Below are 26,153 nucleotides of genomic sequence, written 5' to 3' on the forward strand. Positions count from 1 at the left end.
ATGATTGGGCAGGAACCCAGAAATTCCATTGGAAGGACAATTATCAACACAAGAGATCCTTGTTTTGCATGATCCCAATTTGCACAAATTTTAGTTAACACCAGTCCCCCAACAGCACAGTTCAAATTTCAGTTATCACAGAATATTAACTGCAAGGAATACCATAAAGTACAAACTTTGCTGCTAGATCTTCAGCCCATGAATAATTATGTAAATAACTGTATATAACTATGTAATAACTATGTAAATAAATAAATATGTGCATCAATACCAAAGTCTATAGGGGATTGGTCACTGTGCATCTGTTATCCAGTTCATGCACACACCACAAAGCATGGACTGTTCTTGTGTTGTCTCCTTGTCCCCCAGTGATAAACCCATATGATATTTTACAAAAATGAATAATCAAAGAGGGAATTGGCTAACAGATGAAAGTACAGCAAAGAAACGAAAAGTGAAAATGCTGGAAGTGAAACTGAATGTGATTTGAAAATGTGACAGCAAAGCAAAGATAGGACAAAGTCTATATAAACCTATGATGCAAACAATATTGAAAACTTCAATGAATATTTTAGAAGGTAAAGTCACATTGACATCTTTAAATCTAAATTGCACTAGGAACAGAAAGCTGCTTATGGTTAAAACAATACTTTGGATTGAAGACTGTAATTTAAAAATCCCAATCAGTTTGGCTAGTGTTCAGGCCAAAGCATTGAAGTTATTTCCAGTAAAGGCTGCTTTAATCATTTCAAAAGTTTGCATGAATTGATTAGTGCTAACCTATCTAGAGAAGTTACTAGCACATATACTACTGTAAAAGTTGCACCCAGATTCCAAAGATTAATTAAGGCTGGTGGTTATGAGAATCATCAACCATTTGATGTTGACAAGACAGGTCTTTTTTGAAAGGCAACCCCATCAATAACTTATATGACAAAATATGAAGGGCCACCAAGTGACCATAAAGGAAAAATTCTAGATATGCAGCCAGAGAAACTTAGTGAAGATAAACTTATTGATATAAAGGAGGAAAGCGGTTGTGACAAAAAGGATGTAGATGTCCCAGAGGAAAAGGTACTGGGGAAAAGACCTTCACATTAAAGGAACTCTCAGAGATATTTTGCAAGATTGAAAGTACAAAGGATAAAATGTTGGAAGCTGATCCAAACTTAGAAAGGAGTATGACAATTTCCATGCCAAGGCATGGAAAAGATGCTTGATTCATATTGTAAATTATACTACAAGAAGAAGAGAAGCACTGTTCAAACTACTTCTTTTCAATTTTTTGTTTTGTTTTGTTTTTTGAGACAGAGTCTCGCTCTGTTGCCCAGACTGGAGTGCAGTGGCATGATCACGGCTCACTGTAGCCTTGAGCTTCTGGTCTCATATGATTCTCCCACCTCAGCCTCCCCATTAGCTGGGACTACAGGTGTATGCCAACACACTTGGCTAATTAAAAAAAAAAAAATAGTAGAGACGAGGTTGTACTATGTTGCCCAGACTGGTCTTGAACTCCTCTAGAGATCCTCCTGCCTCAGCCTCCCAAAGTGCTGGGATTACACATATAAGCCATCATGCCCAGTCTTAAATGTTTTCATTTCTATATATTTAGAGGGTACAAGTGCAGATTTCTTACATGCATATATTGCATAGTGGTGAAGTCTGAGCTTTCAATGTGCCCATTTTCCAAATAGTGAACATTGTACCCAACAGGTAGTTTTTCAGCCCTCATCCTCTCTACCCTCCCACCTTTTGTAGTCTCCAATGCCTATTATTCTACCCTGTATGTTTATATGTACCCATTGTTTAACACCCACTTATAAGTGACTACATGCAGTATTTGACTTTATGTTTCTGAGTTATTTCAGCCAGGATAATGGCCTCCAGTTCCATTTATGTTGCTGCAAAAGACATGATTTCATTCCTTTTTTATGGCTGAATAGTATTCCATGCTGTATATATACTATATTTTCTTTATCCAATCCTTCCTTGATGGGCACTTGATTCCATATCTTTGCTATTGTGAACAGTCCTGTGATAAACATATGAGTGCAGGTATAATGATTGCTTTCCCTCTGGGTATACACTAGGTAGTGGGGTTGCTGGATCAAATGATAGTTCTATTTTTAGTTCTTTTTTTTTTTTGAGACAGGGTCTTGCTCTGTTGCCAGGCTGGAGTGCAGTGGCATGATCTCGGCTCACTGCAACCTCTGCCTCCCAGGTTCAAGCGATTCTCCTGCCTCAGCCTCCCGAATATCTGGGATTACAGGTGCCCACCACCATGCCCGGCTAATTTGTTTGTATTTTTAGTAGAGACGGTGTTTCACTATGTTGGCCAGGATGGTCTTGATCTCTTGACCTTGTGATCCGCCCGTCTTGGCCTCCCAAAGTGCCGGGATTACAGGCGTGAGCCATTGTGCCCGGCCTATTTTTAGTTCTTTAGGAAATCTCCAAACTGCTTTCCACAGTGGCTGAACTAATTTACATTCCCACCAACTGTGTATAAGTGTTCTCTTTTCTCCACAGCCTCACCAATATATGTTGTTTTTAGGCTTTTTAATAATAGCTATTCTGACTTGTGTAAGATGGTATCTTGTGGTTTTAATTTGCATTTCTCTGATGATTAATGATGTTGAACATTTTTCATATGTTTGTTGTTTGCTTGTATGTCTTCTTTTGAAAAATGTCTGTTCATGTCCTCTGCCCACTTTATAATGGGTTTATTTGTTTTTTTTCTTATTGAGCTATTTGAGTTCCTTGTAGATTTTGAGTATTAGCCCTTGTCAGATACATAGTTTGGAAATATTTTTTCTCATTCTGTAGTTTGTCTGTTTACTATGTTTTTTTTTTTTGTGCAGAAACTTTTTAGTTTAATTAAATCCTATTTGTCTGTTTTTGTTTTGTTGGGTTTGCTTTTGAGGACTTGACTTGGTCATAAATTCCTTGCCTAGGTCAATGTCCAAAAGAGTTTTTTCTAGGTTTTCTTCTAGGATTTTTATAGTTTCAGGTCTTATGTTTAGCTCTTTAATCCATCTTGAGTTAATTTTGTATGTGGTGAGATGTCTGGATCCAATTTCATTCTTCTGCCTATGTCTACTCAATTTTCCCAGCACCATTTATTGAATAGGCTGTCCTCCCCCAGTGTATGTTTTTGTTGACTTTGTCAAAGATCAGTTGATTGTAGCTATATGGCTTTGTTTCTCTATTCCTGTTCCATTGATCTATATGTCTATTTTTATACCAGTACCATGCTGTTTTGGTTATTATAGCCTTTTAGTATATTTTGAAGTTAGGTAATATGATGCCTCCAACTTTGTTCTTTTTGCTTAGGATGGCTTTGGCCATTTGGGCTTTTTTGCTTCCATATACATTTTAGGATTGTTTTGTCTAATTCTGTGAAAAATAATCTTGGTAATTTGATAGAGATTGCATTAAATATGTAAATTGCTTTGGGCAGTATGGTTATTTTAACAATATTAATTCTTCCAATCTATGAACACAGGCTATTTCTCTATTTATTTGCATTTTCTTCAATTTCTTTCATCAATGTTTTGTAGTTCTTACAGAAATTTTTCACTTTTGTATTAGTCAGCATTCTCCAGAGGGAAGAACCAATTGTGTATGTGTGTGTATGTGTGTGTGTATGTGTGTGTGTGTGTGTGTGTGAGAGAGAGAGAGAGAGAGAGAGAGAGAGATTATTAGGAAGAATTGGCTCTCACAATTATATGGCAAAGTCCTACAGTAGGCCTTCTGTAAGCTGGGGAAAGAGAGAAGCCGGTAGTGGCTCAGTACAAGTCTAAAAGCTTCAAAACCAGGGAAGCTGACAGTGCAGCCTTCAGTCTGTGGCTGAAGGCCCAAGAACCCCCAGAAGCTGCTGGTGCAAGTCTCAGACTCCAGAGGCCAAAGAGCCTGGAGTCCAATCCAAGAGCATGAGGAGAGGAAGCAAGTGTCTGGCATGGGAAGAGAGACAGCCAGAAGATGCAGCAAACAAGCTTATTCCCTCTTCTTCCACCTGCTTTGTTCTAGCTGGCTGGCAGCCAATTGGATGGTGCCCACCCACAATGTGGGTGGATTTTACTCTCCTAGTCCACCAATTCAAATGTCAATCTCCTCTGGCAACACCTCACAAACACACCCAGAAAGAATACTTTACCAGCCATTTAGGCATTCCTCAATCCAGTCAAATTGACACCTACTATTAACCATCACAACTTCCTGGGTTAAATATATTCCTAGGTATTTTATTTTTTTTGTAGCTATTGTGAGTGAGATTGCCTTCTTGATTTGGCCCTCCACTAAATTGTTATTGGTGCATAGAAATACTACTGATTTCTGTACATTAATTTTGTATCCTAAAACTTTACTGAATTTATTTATCAAATCTAAGAGTTTTTTGGTGGAATCTTTAGGGTTTTCTAGATGTTAATATAACAACTTATCATCAGTAAACAGGAATAATTTGACTATATCTTTTCCAATTTGGATGCCTTTTAATTTTTTTCTCTTGCCTGATAGCTCTGATGAGGACTTCCTGTAGTATGTTGAATAAGAGTGGTGAAAGTGGGCATCCTTGTCTTGTCCCAATTTTTAGAGGGAATGCTTTAACTTTTCCCCTTAAGTGTGATGTCAGTTGTGGGTTTGTTGCCTTTATTATGTTGAGGTATGCTCCTTCTATGCCTAGTTTGTTGAGGATTTTTATCATGAAGCATTGCTGAATTTTATCGGATGCCTTTGCTGCATTTATTGAGATGATCCTATGGTTTTTGTCCTTAATTCTGTTTATGCAATGGATCACATTTATTGATTTGCATGTATTGAACTATCCTTGCATCCCTGGGGTAAATCCAACTTAATCATGTTGTATTTTCTTTCTGATGTGCTGTTGGATTTGATTTGCTACTATTTTGTTGAGATTTTTTGTATCTATATTCATCAGGGATATTGTTCTCTAGCTTTCTTTTTTTGTTGTGTCCTTGTCTGGTTTTGATATCAGGGTGATACTGACCTTATAGAATTAGTTAGGGAGAATTCCTTCCTCCTTGATATTTTGGAATAGTTTCAAGAGGATTGGTATTAGTTCTTGGTATATTTGGTAGAATTTGGCTGTAAATCCATCTGGTCCTGGGTGATTTTCCTGGGAGATTTTTTTTTGCTACTTATTCAATCTCGCTGCTCATTATTGGTTTGGTCAGGAGTTCTAGTTCCTCTTGTTTCAATCTTTTGAGGTTGTGTGTTTCTAGGAATTTATCCATTTCCTCTAGGTTTTCTAGTTCGTGAGTATATAATTGTTCATAATAGTCTCTGATGATCTTTTTTATTTCTGTGGTATCAGTTGTAACATCTCTTTTTTCATTTTGGATTGTGCTCATTTGGATCTCTTCTCTTCTTGGTTAGTTTAGCTACTGGTTTATCAATTTTATTTATTTTTTTTCAAAGAACAAACTTTTTGTTTCATTGATCCTTTGTATTTTTTGTTTGTTTGTTTTCTATTTCATTTAATTGTGCTCTGATTTTTGTTACTCCTATTTTTGTGCTAACTTGGGATTTGGTTTGTTCTTGTTTTCTAGTTCCTTGAGGTTGTTAATTTGTGATCTTTCTGCTTTTGATGTAAGCAATGTATTTTGTATTTCCTTCAGAGTTTTTCAGTTCCAGAATTTCTGCATTTTTTAATGGTATCTATCTCCTTGTTTAATATTTCATTCATATCTTGAATTAATTTTCTGATTTCTTGGTATTGGTTTTCAGATTTCTCTTGCATCTCATTGAGCTTCTTTAAAATCAATATTTTGAATTTTTCTTTATCTGACATTTTGAGGAATTCTTTGATTGGTATCTATTGCTGGACAATTGTGGTCTTTTGGTGCTGTCATATTTCCCTGCTTTTTCACATTTCTTGTGTCCTTTCCATTGATAGCTGCACATCTGGTGTAGCAGTCACTTGTTCCAACTTTTTAAAATTGCTTTTATGAGGGAGAATTTTTTGCTGAAAATGATATATACTGTTGGTTATATAGGATACTTTGGCTTTTATTTTAGGTATCTGCAATAGTGTGACCTTTGTATGACTCTTTTGGTAGTACACAGGCATACATAGTCAGTGGTATCTGTGATTTCCATGGTGGCTAGAGAACAATTATTAGCTGAGGTGATGGTGAAGTTTTTCTGAGGACTTGGATGTCAACTGAGCCAGTCTTCAGGCCCCAGTGATGGCAGCAGTGTGGCTGATGTCCCTGGTTTTAGGCCCCAGAGCAGCTTATACTGGATCCAGTGTTAGTGGGTCTTGGAGAGCTATTCCTGGGCCTCCAGGTGGCTTCCTTAAAAGCTAGTAGTTGGGAGGGTGGTGGGCCTGGTGCATGGCCAGGTTCTCAGGCCCCTGGGAAGCTAGTGTCATGTGGGTGATGGCAGTAGCAGTGATGGAGCAACCCAGTGGAACCCAGTTGGTATTCCTGGTTGCTGTGATAGGTTGGGCAAGCTAGTCCCCAGTCCCACAGCCATGCATAGTAGGGTGGTGGGTATTGTGCTATGTGTGCTTAGGGGAGCTTGGTCTTCTGTGTCCCTACCCTAGCTATGTGGCAGTTGCAGCCAAATAACTTTGAACTCAGCCTGAGAGTAGGCCACAGCCCAACTTTAAACTCTCAAAATGGTGCCATCTGTAGGCTTGTGACCAGAGAGAGAGTGGGAGGCCTTTTAGGCAAGCAGCATTGCAAGAAGCCATGGGAAATGTGATCTGCTTGAATCTCAGTCTCACAGCAGCCCACTGCAAGGCAGTGGATATTGTCCTAGGTATGCGTAGGAGAGCCTGGTGTCCTTGTCCCCCTCAGCCAGGCTGCAATCTACATCAACTTGAACTCAGCCCGAGGGTGGGAAGCAGCCCAAGTGTTAAACTCTCAAAATGGCACCTAGGGCTTGCTACTAGAGAGGGCAAACTAATTCTTAAGTTAAAAAATAAGTTTAATTCTCAGTGTTGTTTTAAATTACAGTGCACTAATATCAGTTTTACTATTCCATCTATTCCCTGTACATTTATACCTGACAGTAAGAGTTGTTCATGCTTTGACAAACAATTTTAAAGGTTATGGAACAATTGTAATTTTCCTCATTGATTATTAAGGTTCCAGCTTGCAATGGTCATTTTTATGGTCTTGCACTACTGTGAAAGCAACGACTACCAGCATCTACAGATCTTCTGTCTGGGCTGTTCAGTTTCTCTGGGGAACAATCCTTCAATCCCTTGCCTGGTGACTATATATCTAGGTGCTAACATTTGGATTTGAGTAGCACAAGAGTTACAGGGGATCTCACCACTGAATATGTAGACTTTTACTTAATCCCACTGTTTTCTAATGGTACCTTGCTGTGTGCCTAATATCCCCAAAACCAAAGCCTCTCTGATTCAGTTTCTCCATGGAATAAATCTCCTGTCTTGTACTAGGATAGAAGAAGAGACTCAGGGGTATAACTCTTTTTTTTTTTTTTTTTGTCTTGCTCTGTCACCAAGCTGGAGTGCAGTGGCGTGATCTCTGCTCACTGCAACCTCCGCCTCCTGGGTTCAAGTGATTCTCCTGCCTCAGCCTCCCAAGTAGCTGGGACTACAGGCACACGCCACTATGCCCTGCTAATTTTTGTATTTTTAGTACAGACAAGGTTTCACCATGTTGGCCAGATGGTCTCGATCTCTTGACCTTGTGATCTGCCAGCCTCAGCCTCCCAAAGTACTGGGATTACAGGCATGAGCCACCATGCCCAGCCAACTCTTTCTTATACATGCCTTTAGCCAGACTCTTTTCAACTCCACTCTTTTCCCAACCCAAATTTACTCCAATTCCTGTCTTTCTGGGATTCTGTAGGTAAATTGGTTTGCTTCTCATTGGCATTATTCCTCGCATGGACTTGGTGTTCTGCCTTTTCAGCTCTGCTAACTCCTCTATCTGCTTTCCATTTTCCAAATTTTTTCTTATCTCTTGTCCTCTGTGGTTTCATTTTATGCTCTCTTTATTCTCATGTGTTTACACTTTTTAAAAAATGTCTTTATTCCCATTTTAGTGGAGTTTAATGAAAGAATAGGTGTTCAATGTGCTATGTTAAAATTTTGTGCTCTATTATCAAAAATGTATAGTGATCCCATCTGTCCTATTGTGTAATTTCTTTATCAGTGCTTAGATGGTTGGGTAAAGGCATCAAGGAAGTAGACAATAGAGTTCATCCAGAATTAGGGTTTTACCAGACAGATGCAGCAAAAATTCAGAGGGACAAGAGAGCTTGAGACAGTGGCAAGATGATAAAATGATGAATCATGTAATATAAATTGAATAAGAATGGAAGAAAAAAAAGAAGAGAGTCGATGGACTGAGAGAAAATTAAGGGGTTAGTATATTGGAGTTTTTAATTAGGTTTTTAAAAGGTCATAGTGGGAATAGTCAAATAATTAATCAAGAATGAGAGGAACTCAAACAGTGGGATATTTGAGTTATTGATTGTGGAGATTGAACAGTCATGGGTAGCTGAGGTGATATAGAGAATAAAGTTATTAGAATGAGGTGCCAAAGAACTGAGAAGCCAGATGAATGAGTTGTCCACATGGATGTTGAAGTCGTACAGGAAAATAAGCAAAGTTAATCCTACTTGAAGGCAGTGGTCCTTTTGAAGAATAACAGTAACAACCAGAAGAAGCCGAAGAAGGAGGAAGAGGAGGTGGAGGATGAGGAGGGGAAGGAGGAGGAGAAGTCTAGAGTACCTTTCATCACATTTCCACTCTAGACAGTAGGACAAAAGAAGTTTCAAAGAGGCAAAGGACATGGGCAGCTTTTTTTTTTTTTTTTTTTTCAGAGTCTTGCTCTGTCGCCCAGGCTGGAGTGCAGTGGCACAGTCTTGGCTCACTGCAACCTCTGCCTCTCGGGTTCAAGCAATTGTTGTGTCTAAGCCTCCCAACAAACTGTGATTACAGGCATGTGCCACCACACACAGCTAATCTTTGTAGCTTTAGTAGAGACAGGGTTTTGCCATGTTGGCCAGGCCGGTCAATTCCCAGCCTCAAATGATCTGCCCACCTTGGCCTTCCAAAGTGCTGGGATTACAGGTATGAGCCACCGTGCTCAGCCAACTTTCTCAAAAAATATTCCTAGAAGCTGACACATATCACTTAAGCTTACATCCCACCGGTCTGAACTTTACATACCAATGGCTTATACACCCATGGCCACTTTTATCTAGAAAGGAAGCTGAGAAATAGAACATTTTTTTCTCTGGGAAGCCAAAGCCATGCACCTAGCTAAAGTTTATATTACAATGGAAGAATAAGAGAATACATATGGGGGAGGGAGTAACCAGCAGGCTCTGTCACAACCCTGGAAATCAGGTAAAAGGGGAGAATTGGTAAAAGATTTATTGGCCACAGAGAAATATTCTCACCATTTAAATGATGCTCAAAAATAATCTTAAATTATTTATGCTTCAGTGTTGCCTCACTTCTTTAACAGAATATGCCAGACACAGTGGCATATGCCTATAGTTTCAGCTACTTGGGAGGCTGAGGCAGGAGGATGGCTTGAGTCCAAGAGTTTGAATTCAGTCTTGGTGACAGAGCAAAATGCTGCCTCTAAAAAGTAATAATAATAATAACTGAATAAGTCTTTGGTATCCCTTGACAGAGAAGCCAACAGGAATTCAGATATGCCAAATTAAATAATTAGCCCTTTAAAGTTACCAAGAGGCATGTGAACTTTCACTCTCTTAAATAATAATAAGGGCTACCGTGGTAGGCTGAAAAACACCACCACCACCTCCCAAAAATATTCACATCCTAATCCCTAGAACATGTGAATGCAAACTTATATGGCAAAAGAGGGGGATGAGGGTCTTTGCACCTGTGATTAAATTAAGGATCTTGAGATGGGGAGGTGTTTTGTCTGCCTCCACTTCATCCCATTATTGAGAGAGGCAGTACTGCCCTAGGTTTCTGGTAATGGCCAAATACACGACACTTGACACTGAACGAATGAGATTGACAGCAGTTTGTTAGTTACATACAGTCACAGCCCAAAGGAGAGGGACACTACATGACATGCAGGGCCACACAGGGGTTGCATTTGGGAACAGAGTAAACCAGAAGAGACTGGGAGGCAGGCTTTGTAGTAACAGAAGGGTGGGGTATCCCCTGGTTTCTCTGGGAGGAGGTGATTGCTTTGTCTGAATAATTGCATAGGCTCCCAAAGAGGAGAAACCCATTAGGTTGAGGACTAGGTGGTGTGGAGCTGGTACAGCTGATAGAGAGACTAGCTGGGTAGGAAACCATTCCTGCTGGATGGGGGACATACCAGGCAAGATCGGAGGAAATCATGGTTGGACTTTGAGGCCCTGTGAGGCTCAAAGATGTCAAGGCAGCACGTAGGAGTTACGCTATAGGAGATTATCCTGAATTATCTCAGTAAACCCTAAATGCAAGCCCCTGTATCCTTATAAGGGATGCAGAGGGAAACTAGACACACAGAAGAGGAGAGGGCAATGTGATCAAAGAGGCAGAGATTGGAGTGCTGCAGCCACAAACCACAAAATGTCAGCACCCACCAGAAGCTGGAGGAGGCAGGAAATAGATTTTCCCCCAGGGCCCCTAGAGGGATCGAGGCCCTGCTGACACCTTGATTTCAGTCCAGTGAAACTGGTTCCTGCCTCGATAACTGTGAGAGAACACATTTCTGTTGTTTTCAGCCACCAAGTTTGTGGGAATTTATTACAGAGGCCATAGGAAACTAATTCAGCTACCAACCACTGAGCGTTTACCATGTGCCAGATACTATGCTAAGTCCTTTACCTGCATTATCTCGTTTAATCCTCACAACAGCCCAAAGAGGTAGATACTATTGTTATCTTCATTTGGCAGATAGAGAAACTGAGGTTTAGGGATGATAAATAACTTGTCCAATGTCACACATAGCTCAATGGTTACATTGAGAGAGCTACCCCAAATTTACATGGCCCTGAAGCTCATGCTCTTAATCACTACCCAATGTTACAATTAGAACATCTAATTTCATGACCTTGAGAAAGGCTACCTGAGAAAATGAGAAAAAGCGTAAGGAAGTTTGGGCAATAAAGGAGAAAGCCAAGGCATAGAAAATACCAGGGAATGAACAAGAATCTCTCCAGGTGCATAGGCTAACAAAGCAGCTATTCATTTATCCATTCATCCATTCTACACATACTTACTGAGTGTCTAATATGTGCCTGGCACTCGGCTAGATGTTGGAATCTCTTTTATTTTGGAATCTCTTTTATTTTCTCTGCCCCAGAGTGAACCAAAAACAGCTTTCTTGGGCAACACTGGCCAGAGACACTATTCCACCTCCCTGCTGAGGGCCAGCTTGAACTTTATTCATTCCAAAACCCAACCATTCAGCCAGACCCTCAAACCACTGAAGACGCTCAGTCAGTCAAAAGGGGTCAGAATCAAGGGCAAACCTCTCTGAAGTGCTTATCACTCTCCAGCATCTCCTAAATCTTGGAATGATCCTAGGCCTTTCTTAAGCCTCCCTTCCACCTGCTGGTCAGCTAGACCCTATGTTGTAGGACTCTTCCAGCCTTGGAAAGTGGTTTCCAGAACAGTTTGCTTGAAGTCTCTCTAATACCCAAGAAAGACATGGAAGCCACTTGAGGTAAGTGCTGTTCTTCACTGATTGCCCTGCAACACTGCTTTCTGAACACCTACACTTCACCCCTTGCTGCCTTTATCCACAATTCATTAGTTTCCACTGATGAAACCAATCAAGTTGGAATAGATGAATACAGCCATGTGTATGCATTAGCTTGGTCCATTTCCCAGTATGTAGACTGTCATATGATAAAGCTTCCATGAATACATTGCATTGCAAAAACAGGAACTGCATAAATATTGACCTTTTATCATCTTAAAAGGTCTTCCCTGAGGACTTTCTAAGCATAAATTCAGTGGAGGAAGTCACAAAGGAAAAATATAGATACATGTAACAAAGTTGAAATCAAAAACTTATGTGTATTAAAAAAACATAGACATTGCTGGCAGGTAAATAAATTGGTACAACTTTCATGGAGGGAAATCTGGTATATGTATTAAAAGCCTTTCAAATGTGCTTGCCATGTCACCCAGGAATCCCACTGCTAAGAATTTATCCAGAGGAAATAAACCATATGGGCACAAAGATTTTGCTATGAGGATATTAATCTAAACTTTAATTATAATAGTGGAAGGCTGGAAGCAACCCAAATGCCCTATAATAGAGGGCTGATACATTGATATGATGGAATACAATGCAGACATTAAAAATCATGTCTTAAAATAATATTTAGTGTCATAGGAAATGTTCAGGATTTCATTAGGTAAAGAAATCGGGATGTAAATGTTAGTATTTAAAAATATAATAAGTATATGTATTCATTATTTCAAAAAAATATGTATCAAAGATCTACTGAGTATAGTGATAGATTTTGAGGATATTGCAGTGGGCCAAACAGTCTATGCCCTAATGAAGGAAAAAAGACTAAAAGGAAATAAACCGAAATCCATATCATTAAAGATACCTATGTTCGGGTGGGTTAAGGGTGATTTTAATATTTTGCTTGATACCTCTCTATATTTTCCATGATTATATACTGCTTTCACAATTAAGGAAAAGTTATTTTAAAAAATATCTTCCAAGCCAGGCATAGTGGTACATTCCTGTAATTCCAGCTACTCAGGGGGCTGGAGGAGGAGAATCACTTGAGCCCAGGAGTTCAAGACAAGCCTGGGCAACATAGCCAGATCCTTTCTCAAAAAAAAAAAACCTTCCTTCAAATTGAGGCTAGCTACTATGCCTTGTGAAGCCTAATACATAAAAGCATCTTATATTTAATGAACTCTGGAGGATTTGGACCACTTCCATGACCTTCAACTAATTTGATCCTCCATACAATCCTGTGGGGATAGGTAGGGCAGGGATCATCATGCCCGTTGTACGGAAAGAGGTTGAGGCAGAAAAAGCAAGTGATTGCCCTGGAAAATAGAGTAGGTTTGGGATAGAATCATAACCCTAAAATCAAATTTCAGGGCTCTCTTAACTCTACCGTATTTCCCTGAAGGTGTTGGGAAGGCAAAGGACCTCCCAAGGCTTTGATCCAAATTCCTTTCCAGACATTTGCCCCTGTTATCTTTCCCTCTTTTTTCTAGTGACTGGATACTATGGAATTCCCAAATGAGCAAGAGAAATAGCTGAATCATTTTACTTTCTAGCTTTCCAAAGATTTAGAATTGTAGAATCACATAAGGAAGAGACCTTGGAGAGCATTCCAGCCTTCTATCCAAGTTGAGAAGATTGCCTCCAGGGTACCCCTGCTCCTGATCTCTCTCTCTCAATCTCTCTCTCTCTCTCTCCTCTCTCTCTCTGTCTCTCTCTCTCCATCTCTCTTTCCCTCTCTCTCTCTCTGCCAGGTACAGGTACCCTTTATTTTCCTCCCTTCCCCTTTTGAGAAGTCTGCTAGATGGCCATTTGATTGACTAAACAAATTAGACTTAATGTCTTCTGGCTGGTAATGAACTCATGCCTGAACAGCAAATAGCCATGGCATTTGCATTTTAACTCAGAACTCTGACGACACCAAACCCAAAAGAACTATGGAATTTCAGGCAGCATAACAGGCTAGTTAAGGAGGTATCCCTGGGCAGGATCGTGTTTTGACAGCTCTGCTAAAGATTTTACAAAACCTAGGCAGGCTACCTATTCCTACCGCATATATGATCAGCCTCATCCTCAGGGAGCTGGCTCCACTGGAGGAGAAGACTGAGGATACAGTTCACAGCAGCAGGTCCTTCTGGCCTCTGCCTAAGGGGTTAGTGGGTGCAGCCAAGCACAGTGCCCACAATCACTCAGGAGGAAGTGAGGGACCTTGCTGAACAAGGAAGGAATGAGTGGCTAGTGGGAAGATTTTCAATCCTTCTGAGAGAAATACAAATCCAATCTTATTCATTTGTCTCCTGGTTCCAGCCTCCACCCTGCTTAGCCTCCTTGGGTCAGCGACAGATTTGAGCCTTTGTATTAATAGTCAGCCTTCTTGCCTGAGTTCTGGCCTCTTCTTGAGCCTGCTGCTGCTGTTGCTGCTGCTGCTACTTAGGACCACTCTCCATCCATTAACACATCTGGTTCCCCAGTTTGCTGCAAGCAAAAATTGAGATTTTGTTGCTCAGGTTCTACTTCACTGCTTCCGTTCAGGGCTTACCCTCCCTGGGGCATGCAGCTCTTCCTTCTACCCACCCACCACCCTCCCCCATGGCTTTTGCTCAAACTTAAAGCTGTTTTTGGAAGCATCATTTCTGGAGCCAAAGGAACTAAAATTCAGACTTACACCAGGCCTGACTTGATGTTGGCTGCAGTGATCACCTGCCTGGCATAGTTTTCAACAGCATTAGGAAAATATTCCCTGTCCAGGGAATAGTAATAACTAATATTTATAAATAAATATGTGCCAGGCACTGTACTAAGCAATTTACATGCATAAATCATTTAATCTAAAAAAAAAAACTATGTAATAGGCACCACTATTATCCCCATTGTACATTTTTCCAGTTCAAGATGGTAGACTGAACACAAACATTTAAGTCTTGTCCCTCCAGAGGCCTCATTAAAATAACAGCACAGACATTTAAAAATGCATAAACCCACCACAACAAGGAGAACAGGAGGGAGGCCATCAGTGGCTGAGAAATTTAAATAAATTTCTGAAGTCGGAAAGCATCTGAGCAGTGCTAACTGATGAAGTTGAGTAGAGCAAACAATCAGTTGAAACTGTGTGGAAGTGCTGCAGCTAAGGAGACAGCTCGCCTACCTTGCAAACCTTAGCAAGACTACAGGTGCGACAGAAATAAGAGTGAGGATTGGGGCTGACAACAGGGAGATTAACTGAAGGTCTGTATAAAGAAGAGTTGACCCCCATTCCCTACATGGAGATGACCTGGAAGCCAAATATTTACTTGCCAGCCTAAAATCAAAGAGTTTCTTCACTAAAGAAATTGAATAAAGTCTCTAGAGAGAATTAGGGCAGCTAGTTGGATGTCAGTGACTCAGTTAGGCCTTTTGTAGTTTGGTATTTAAACCGCACCCCATATCCTCTGCAAAAGATTAATATACAGATCCCCTCCCATTGTCCTTAAGCAAAATCTGCCCATTGTCAAGGTCTGCTCACATATGCCCAGCTCCCAATCAGACTCTATAGCCTCATTTTAAAAGATAAACAGGAAACAAAAGAATATAAGACAATTAGACATATGAGAGAAGACTGGAACTTTAAAGAAAAATCACAAGATTTAATGAAACGAGCAGAGTTGATTTAGGGAACTAAAGGTACTATAAATAAAATTCCAAGTAGTATCCACAGAGAAATTTGAGACGGTATTACATCCGTAAAACACTAATAGAATGCAATAAAAAATAAGAACAAAGAATGCCGTTGAGCTCCTTGCGAGACTTTTCAATGTAAACATTTGTACATTGCTTTGATGTTTGAACCACGTGAAGGTACTACTTATTTGAAATAAATTAGTTTAATTTTTTTTTTTTGAGACAGAGTCTCGCTCTGTCACCCAGGCTGGAGAGCAATGGTGCGATCTCAGCTCACTGCAACCTGTGCCTCCTGGGTTCAAGCAATTCTCCTGCCTCAGCCTCCTGAGTAACTGGAATTACAGGCACCTACCACCTTCCCTGGCTAATTTTTGTATTTTTAGTAGAGAAGGGGTTTTGCCATGTTGGCCAGACTGGTCTCAAAGTCCTGACCTCAGGTAATCCACCCACCTCGGCCTCCCAAAGTGCTGGGATTACAGGCGTGAGCCACAGTGCCTGAGCAGTTTAATTTTTTAAAATGATGAGCTATTGGAAATAAAATATATGATTGGCAAAATGAAATATCATAAAAGGTATATTAGTTTTCTATTGCTTCATAACAAATTACCATAAGCTTAGTGGCTTAAAACAACCCACATTTTTAATCTTATGATTTCTGCAGGTCCAGCAGTCCAAACACAACATAGCAGGGGTTCCCTGCTTAGAGCCTCACGAGGCTGCAATCAAGGTAACCTTAAGATGTGTTCTTATCTGGAACTCAGGGTCTTTTTCCAAGCTCATTTGGGTTGTTGGCAGAATTCAACTCCTTAAAGTTGTAAGAATGAGACCCTTACAACTCAAAGTTGCCATCTCTGTAGGCAGCTCACAAAACAGCCGTTTTCTTATTCAAGGCCAGTGAAAGGGTCACTCCAGGTTCTGTCTCTGACTCCTAGACTCCCTTTGAAAAGCTCACTGATGAGCTGACAGAAGTAAGCTTCAGAAGATCGGTAATAACAAACTTATCCGAGCTAAAGGAGGATGTTCGAACCCATCGCAAGGAAACTAAAAACCTTGAAAAAATATTAGACGAATGGCTAACTAGAATAAATAGTGTAGAAAAGACCTTAAATGACCTGATGGAGCTGAAAACCATGGCACAAGAACTACATGACGCATGCACAAGCTTCAATAGCTGATTTGATCAAGTAGAAGAAAGGGTATCAGTGATTGAAGATCAAATTAATGAAATAAAGTGAGAAGACAAGATTGGAGAAAAAGAGTAAAAAGAAACGAACAAAGCCTCCAAGAAATATGGGACTATGTGAAAAGACCAAATCTATGTTTGATTGGTGTACCTGAAAGTGACGGGGAGAATGGAACCAAGTTGGAAAACGCTCTTCAGTATATTATTCAGGAGAACTTCCCCAATCTAGCAAGGCAGGCCAACATTCAACTTCAGGAAATATGGAGAACACCACAAAGATACTCCTCGAGAAGAGTGACCTCAAGACAAATAATTGTCAGATTCACCAAGGTTGAAATGAAGGAAAAAATGTTAAGGGCAGCCAGAGAGAAATGTCGGGTTATGCACAAAGGGACGCCCATCAGACTAACTGCAGATCTCTCAGCAGAAACTCTACAAGCCAGAAGAGAGTGGGGGCCAATATTCAACATTCTTAAAGAAAATAATTTTCAACCCAGAATTTCATATCCAGCCAAACTAAGCTTCATAAGTGAAGGAGAAATAAAATCCTTTACAGACAAGCAAATGCTGAGAGATTCTATCACCACCAGGCCTGACTTACAAGAGTTCCTGAAGGAAGCACTAAACGTGGAAAGGAACAACCAGTACCAGCCACTGCAAAAACATGCCAAATTGTAAAGACCATCGAGGCTAGGAAGAAACTGCATCAACTAAAGGGCAAGATAACCAGCTAACATAATGACAGGATCAAATTCACACATAACAATATTAACCTTAAATGTAAATGGGCTAAATGTCCCAATTAAAAGACACAGACTAGCAAATTGGATAAAGAGTCAAGACCCATCAGTGTGCTGTATTCAGGAGACCCATCTCATGTGCAGAGACACACATAGGCTCAAAATAAAGGGATGGAGGAAGATCTACCAAGCAAATGGAAAGCAAAAAAAAGCAAGGGTTGCAATCCTAGTCTCTGATAAAACAGACTTTAAACCAACAAAGATCAAAAGAGACAAAGAAGGCCACTACATAATGGCAAAGGGATCAATTCAACAAGAAGAGCTAACTCTCCTAAATATATATATGCACCCAATACAGGAGCACCCAGATTCATAAAGCAAGTCCTTAGAGACCTACAAAGAGACTTAGACTCCCACACAATAATAGTGGGAGACTTTAACACCCTATTGTCTATATTAGACAGACCAACAAGACAGAAGGTTAACAAGGATATCCAGGACTTGAACTCAACTCTGCACCAAGCAGACCTAACAGATATCTACAGAACTCTCCACCCCAAATCAACAGAATATACATTATTCTCTGCACCACATAGCACTTATTCCAAAATTGACCACATAGATGGAAGTAAAACACTCCTCAGCAAACATAAAAGAACAGAAATCACAACAAACTGTCTCTCAGACCACAGTGCAATCAAATTAGAATTCAGGATTAAGAAATTCACTCAAAACCACACAACTACATGGAAACTGAACAACCTGCTCCTGAATGACTACTGCGTAAATAATGAAATGAAGGCAGAAATAAAGATGCTCTTTGAAACCAATGAGAACAAAGACACAGCATACCAGAAGCTCTGGGACATAACTAAAGCAGTGTGTAGAGGGAAATTTATAGCACTAAATGCCCACAAGAGAAAGCAGGAAAGATCTAAAATTGACACCCTAACATCACAATTAAAAGAACTAAAGAAGCAAAAGCAAACAAATTCAAAAGCTAGCAGAAGGCAAGAAATAACTAAGATCAGAGCAGAACCGAAGGAGATATAGACACAAAAACACTTCAAAAAAATCAATGAATCCAGGGGTTGGTTTTTTGAAAAGACCAACAAAAATGATAGACCTCTAGCAAGACTAATAAAGAAGAAAAGAGAGAAGAATCAAATAGATGCAATAAAAAATGACAAAGGGGATATCACCACCAATCCCACAGAAATGCAAACTACCATCAGAGAATACTATAAGCACCTCTACGCAAATAAACTAGAAAATCAAGAAGAAATGGATAAATTCTTTGACCCATACACCCTCCCAAGACTAAACCAGGAAGAACTTGAATCTCTGAATAGACCAATAACAGGCTCTGAAATTGAGGCAATAATTAATAGCCTACCAACCAAAAAAAGTCCAGGACCAGATGGATTCACAGCCAAATTCTACCAGAGGTAAAAAGAGGAGCTGGCACCATTCCTTCTGAAACGATTCCAATCAACAGAAAAAGAGGGAATCCTCCCTAACTCATTTCATGAGGCCAACATCATCCTGAGACCAAAGCCTGGCAGAGACACAACAAAAAAAGAGAATTTTAGACCAATATCCCTGATGAACTTTGATGCGAAACTCCTCAATAAAATACTGGCAAACTGAATCCAGCAGCACATCAAAAAGCTTATCCACCATGATCAAGTGGGCTTCATCCCTGGGATGCAAGGCTGGTTCAACATACACAAATCAATAAACATAAACCATCACATAAACAGAACCAATGATGAAAACCACATGATTATTGCAATGATGTAGAAAAGGCCTTTGACAAAATTCAACAGCCCTTCATGCTAAAGTCTCTCAATAAACTAGTTATTGACAGGACGTATCTCAAAATAATAAGAGCTATTTATGACAAACACACAACCAATATTATACTGAATGGGCAAAAACTGGAAGCATTCCCTTTGAAACCTGGCACAAGACAGGGAGGCCCTCTCTCACCACTCCTATTCAACATAGTGTTGGAAGTTCTGGCCAGGGCAATCAGGCAAGAGAAAGAAATAAAATGTATTCAATCAGGAAAAGAGGAAGTCAAATTGTCCCTGTTTGCAGATGACATGATTGTATATCTGGAAAACCCCATCATCTCAGCCCAAAATCTCCTTAAGCTGATAAGCAACTTCAGCAAAGTCTCAGGATACAAAATTAATGTGCAAAAATCACAAGCATTCCTATACACCAATATCAGACAAAGAGCCAAATCATGAGCGAACTCCCATTCACAATTGCTACAAAGAGAATAAAATACCTAGGAATACAACTTACAAGGGATGTGAAGGACCTCTTCAAGCAGAACTACAAACCACTGCTGAATGAAATAAAAGAAGACACAAACAAATGAAAGAACATTCTATGCTCATGGATAGGAAAAACCAATACTGTGAAAATGGCCATACTGCCCAAGGTAATTTATAGATTCAATGCCATCCCCATCAATCTACTAATAACTTTCTTCACAGAATTGGAAAAAACTACTTTAAAGTTCATATGGAACCAAAAAAGAGCCTGCATTGCCAAGACAATCCTAAGCAAAAAGAACAAAGCTAGAGGCATCATGCTACCTGACTTCAAACTATACTACAAGGCTACAGTAACCAAAACAGCATGGTAGTGGTACCAAAATAGATATATAGGCCAGTGGAACAGAACAGAGGCCTCAGAAATAACACCACACATCTGCAACCATCTGATCTTTGACAAACCTGACAAAAACAAGAAATGGAGAAAGGATTCTCTATTTAATAAATGGTGCTGGGAAAACTGGCTAGCCATGTGTATAGTAAGCTGAAACTGGAACCCTTCCTTACACCTTACACAAAAATTAATTCAAGATGGATTAAAGACTTAAATATTAGACCCAAAACCATAAAAACCCTAGAAGAAAACCTAGGCAATACCATTCGAGACATAGGCATGGGCAAGGACTTCATGACTAAAACACCAAAAGCAATAGCAACAAAAGCCAAAATAGACAAATGGGATCTAATTAAACTAAAGAGCTTCTGCACAGCAAAAGAAACTACCATCAGAGTGAACAGGCAACCTACAGAATGGGAAAAAATTTTTGTAATCTACCCATCTGACAAAGGGCTAATATCCAGAATCTACAGAGAACTTGAACAAATTTACAAGAAAAAAACAAACAACCCCATCAAAAAGTGGGAAAGGATATGAACAGACACTTCTCAAAAGAAGACATTTATGCAGCCAACAGACACATGAAAAAATGCTCATCATCATCATCACTGGTCATCAGAGAAATGCAAGTCAAAACCACAATGAGATACAATCTCACACCAGTTAGAATGGCAATCATTAAAAAGTCAGGAAAAAACAGATGCTGGAGAGGATGTGGAGAAATAGGAACACTTTTACACTGTTGGTGGGAGTGTAAACTAGTTCAGCCATTGTGGAAGTCAGTGTGGCAATTCCTCAAGGATCTAGAACTAGAAATACCGTTTGACCCAGCCATCCCATTACTGGATATATACCCAAAGGATTATAAATCATGCTACTATAAAGACACATGCACACGTACGTTTACTGCGGCACTATTCACAATAGCAAAGACTTGGAACCAACCCAAATGTCCATCAGTGATAGACTGGATAAAGAAAATGTGGCACACATACACCATGGAGTACTATGCAGCCATAAAAAAGGATGAGTTCATGTCCTTTTCAGGGATATGGATGCAGCTGGAAACCATCATTCTGGGCAAACTGTCACAAGGACAGAAAACCAAACACCGCCTATTCTCACTCATAGGTGGGAATTGAACAGTGAGAACACTTGGACACAGGGTGGGGAACATCTCACCCTGGGGCCTGTCATGGGGTGGGGGGCTGGCAGAAGGATAGCATTAGGAGAAATACCTAATGTAAATGATGAGCTAATGGGTGCAGCAAACCAACATGGCACATATATACCTATGTAACAAACCTGCACGTTGTGCACATGTACCCTAGAACTTAAAGTATAAAAAAAAGCTCACTGATTAAGTCAGGTCTACCCAGAATAATATCCCTTTTGATTAACTAAAAATAAACTTATTTGGGATCTTAACGATGCCAGCAAAATTCCTTTACTTTTGCCATATAACCTGATTATGAAAGTAACATGCCATCCTATTCACAGGTCCCACCCACACACAAGAGGAGAGGGTTATACAGGACAGGTACATGAGTCAGGAATCTTGGGGGCCATCATAGAATTCTGCCTACTACAAAGGACTGGAAGATAAAGATGATGAAATCCCTCACAATGGGGAAAAAATAGATGAGAAATAAAGGAAAAGCAATAATGAAGAAAAATTTAGGAAGTTCAACATCTATCATCCAATTATTAGAAATTCCAGAAAGAAGGGAGAAAATTATCAAAGAAGTAATATGATAAAATTCTGAAAGCCGATGGAAAACATGAGTTTTCTAACTGAAAAAGCCAACTGAATGTCTTGTAGAGTTGTGTTTTTCAAAGTCACATTCCCAACCATGTCAGGGTTCATATGCTGAATACTATGAAATGCTGATAAAAGAAATCAGGTAAACCTAAATAATGGAGAGACATACCATATTCATGAATTAGAAGACAACATGGTTAAAATGTCAATTATCCCTAACTGGCTATAGGTTTAATTCAATATTTATCAAAATTCCAAGAGGTTTTTTGCAGATATAGACAAGCTTATTCTAAAATTAATATGAAAAGGCAAAGGTGTGGACAATGCCCGCATCGTTCTGAAGATCGACAATGCCTGTCTTGTTGCTGATGACTTTAGAGTCAAGGATGAGACAGAGCTGGCCATGCACCAGTCTGTGGAGAGTGACATCCATGGGCTCCACAAGATCATTGATGACACCAATGTCACTCAGCTGCAGCTAGAGACAGAGATCAAGGCTCTCAAGGAGGAGTTGCTCTTCATGAAGAAGAACCACGAAGAGGAAGTAAAAGGCCTACAATCCCAGATTGCCAGCTCTGGGTTGACCACGGAGGTAGATACCCCAAATCTCAGGACCTCACCAAAATCATGGCAGACATCCAGGCCCAATATGACGAGCTGGCTTGGGAGAACGAAGAGGAGCTGGACAAGTGCTGGTCTCAGCAGACTGAGGAGAGCACCACAATGGTCACCACGCAGTCCACCAAGGTTGGGGCTGCTGAGATAGCTCTCACGGAACTGAGACATACAGTCCAGTCCTTGGAGATTGACCTGGACTCAATGAGAAATCTGAAGGCAAGCTTGGAGAGCAGCCTGAGGGAAGTGGAGGCCCGCTATGCCCTACAGATGGAGCAGCTCAATGGGATCCTGCTCCACCTGGAGTCGGAGCTGGCACAGACCCGGACAGAGGCACAGCGCCAGGCCCAGGAGTACAAGGCCCTGCTGAACATCAAGGTAAAGCTGGAGGCTAAGATCGCCACCTACTGCCGCCTGCTGGAAGATGGAAAGGACTTCAATCTTGGTGATGCCCTGGACACCAGCAATTCCATGCAAACCATTCAAAAGATCACCACCTGCCAGATAATGGTCACAAAGTGGTGTCGGACATTAAGCCAGCAGAAGCAGGGTACTGTTTGGGGAGCAGGAGGCTGATTTAAAGTTCAGATGAAAAAAAAAGAAAGAAAAAGAAAAAAAGAAAGAAAAGGCAAAGGAATTAGAAAAGCCAAGACAATATTTGTGGAAAAAATAAAATTAGAGGAATCACACTGAATGATTTTAAGATTTATAGAAAGTTAAGTAATCAACACTGAGTGTTACTAGTGAAGAGATAGGCACATAAATCAATGAGATGGAAGAGAGTTCAGAAAAAGACGTACAAAAAGACAAAAAGAGACAAAAGGCCAGGTGTGGTGGCTCACGCCTGTAATCCCAGCACTTTGGGAGGCTGAGGAGGGCGGATCACCCTAGGTCAGGAGTTCAAGACCAGCTTGGCCAACATGGAGAAACCCCATCTCTACTAACGATACAAAAATTAGCCGGGCATAGTGGTGGGCACCTGTAATCCCAGCTAATAGGGAGGCTGAGGCAGGAGAATTGCTTGAACCCGGGAGGCAGAGGCTGCAGTGAGCCAAGATTGTGCCACTGCACGCCAGAGCCTGGGTGACAGAGTGAGACTCTGTCTCCAAAAAAAAAAGAAAAAAAAGACAAAGATGCAAGAGCAATTCAGTGGAGAAAACATCATCTTTTCAACAAATAATGCTGAAAGAGTTGAACATCCACAGTTTCAAAAAAAGAACATTGACCTAAATATTATACCTTATATAAAAGTGAATTCAAAATAGATACTAGATCTAAATGCAAAGCCTAAAACTATAAAACTTTTAGAAGAAGATGTAAGGGAAAATCTTTGTGACCTTGGGTTAGGCAAAGAACTTTTAGACATACCACCAAAAGCCTGATGCATAAAAAAGAAAAATTGGTAAATTGGACTTTATAAAAAGGTAAAACTTTTGCTCTGTGAGAGGTACTGTCAAGAGAATAAAAAGACAAGCTACAAATTGGAAGAAAATATTTGCAAATCACATATCTGACAAAGAACTTGTATGTAGAATATATAAAGAGGCTATTAAAACTTAGTAGAGGCCAGGCACAGTGGCTCATGCCTGTAATCCCAACACTTTGGGAGTCCGAGAAGGATCACTTGAGGTTGCAGCCTGGGCAACACGGCGAGACTCCATCTCCGAAAAAATATCAAACTCAATAAAACTTCCTGAAACAAACCAATATTTTTAAGTGGGCAAAAAATTTTTTGAAAAGTCACTTTACAAATGAGGATACAAAAACAGCTCACAAACACATAAAATTCATCACTCAGGAAATGAGAATTAAAACTGCAAAAGTGTGCCTTTAGAGAGTCACTAGTAATTGAAATAAAAAGGAGTGTTAATACTAAGTTTGGCAAGGATGTAAAACAACTGGAACTCTGATTCATTGTTGGTGGGATTCTAAAATGGTACAACCACTATGGAAAGTACTTTGGCAGTGTCATAAAGTTAAACTTAACACCAATCATATGATACAGCTTTTTCACTCATAGAATGGAAAACATATGTCCGCACAAAATCCTGTACACAAATCTTAGCAGCTTTATTTACAATTGTCAAAAAATGGAAACAATCCAAATACCCAATAAAAGTGAATGAACAAATTTTAGTAAATCCATACCATGGAGTACTACTCAGCAATAAAAGGGAATTGACTAATGATACATGAAACAACATGAATTTAGTAAATATTATGATGTGTGAAAGAAGTCAGACACAGAAGTATACACACTGCATGATTCTAATTTATGGTGACAGAAAGCAGGTCAGTGGTTGCCTAGGGATAAAGAAATGATTTACAAAGGAGCCTGAGGAAAACTTTTGGAGGTGTTGGATATGATTGTGGTGACGGTTTCACAAGTATAAACATATGTCAAAACTTATCAAATTGTACACTTTTAACACGTGCAGTTTATTGTAGGTCATTTACACCTCGGTAAAGCTATTTTAAAAGATTATAAAAATTACACTAATTTAAAGAAGTCATGCACAAAAGGTTACCTACATATGATTCCATTATATGAAGTCTGAGAATGTGAAAATGTTTTAATTTATTTTAAAGTCGGAAGTAAAAATGGACTTTTAGGTCAAAGATGTTTCAGCATATAATATTAATATACTTATCTTTATACTAATGCCATCATAAAATACAGTTTGTTTAATGAAGGAAGGGTGCAGGAAGGCCAAAGTCCCTTGGGCCCATGCAAATCATAATACATTCCTCTCTGTAGTGAATTATATTGGCAAAGTCACAATAATGTAAACATGATTTATTGGCTGTCAACTTTTAGAATCTACCTATAAGCAAAGCATGGGAGATGTATTCATAGTTATAGAAGAAAATGTAAATACTATCAGCCTTGACAGTGTAGAAGTAATTAAACATTTGACAGAAAATGAAAGTAGAAGGGGAGAAGAGGTGGAGGGAAGCATATGGACTTGAGTAGCTCCATCTGATAAAAATGGGGAGTCAAGAGATGCTATCTATAGTTTATGGTATAATATATAAGATTTCAGATACATTATTCAATGTTCTAAAAGTAATTAGTACTAGAAAAACAATATTACATAACTCTATTGCGGGTGTGAAGGAGTGGAAGTGGATATGTTATTGAGTACTGCCCTCTCATCTATCATAGTAGAAATTTAATAGATAAGTATCTCAAGTTGATAAATCAAGGAAGAGAGCAGAGGCGTATTATTTAGTGAACTAGAGGTCAATCGTCAGAAGAGTTAAAAGAGAAAGATTAAAAATGGCAGTTTTGTGGGTCTGAAGGTGGATGGGGTGGCAGAAAGGGTTTTGCTCTTCATTATAAGTTTTTCTGTACTGTTTGTTTTTTTAACCAGGTTCATTTGTCATTTCAATTAAAAAAAAAAGTCATCTTCTCTCACCCGTCAGTCTCTACTTGAGCATCGTTTGTATTGTTCATTGTTCTCATCACAATCTGTAATTATTTTAGTTATATGTGTGATGATCCAGTTAATGTCTTTTTCTCTCATTAGACTGTAAGCTCCGCAAGGACAAGAACAGAGTCTGTCTTCGTCGCCACTCTGTCCCCAGTGCCTGGCATAGAATGTAGCCCAGGAACCAGGATCACACCATGCATAGCACTCTGGGAACTTCTTATTCAAAGGCCTCTCCAAGCTTCCTCTAGGATCAATCGGCAGTTGAGATAGAAGATGTTCTGTTATGGAAAGGCAGTGTCCTCCAAAAGGGTAAGAGCAGGGATGGCCATGAACAGAGAAAGGCACTACAGCCAAATAGTATCCCAGGAAGTGTTCTAAACCTTCCCTGGT

General features: G+C 39.7%; 1 protein-coding gene across 1 annotated transcript; it reads left to right on the top strand.

Moving 5' to 3' along the window:
* The first annotated feature begins 981 nt into the window (after positions 1 to 981).
* LOC116811146 (keratin, type I cytoskeletal 18-like) lies at positions 982 to 25,936 on the top strand. The gene is given in 5 exon segments (XM_058441338.1): positions 982 to 1,074; positions 11,286 to 11,421; positions 22,023 to 22,310; positions 22,313 to 22,879; positions 25,860 to 25,936. Coding segments are annotated over 5 exon segments (1,161 nt in total).
* Positions 25,937 to 26,153: the final 217 nt, after the last annotated feature.

This window comes from Hylobates moloch, unplaced genomic scaffold, assembly GCF_009828535.3.
Source record: "Hylobates moloch isolate HMO894 unplaced genomic scaffold, HMol_V3 SCAFFOLD_7, whole genome shotgun sequence".
NCBI classification, from domain to species: Eukaryota; Metazoa; Chordata; class Mammalia; order Primates; family Hylobatidae; genus Hylobates; species Hylobates moloch.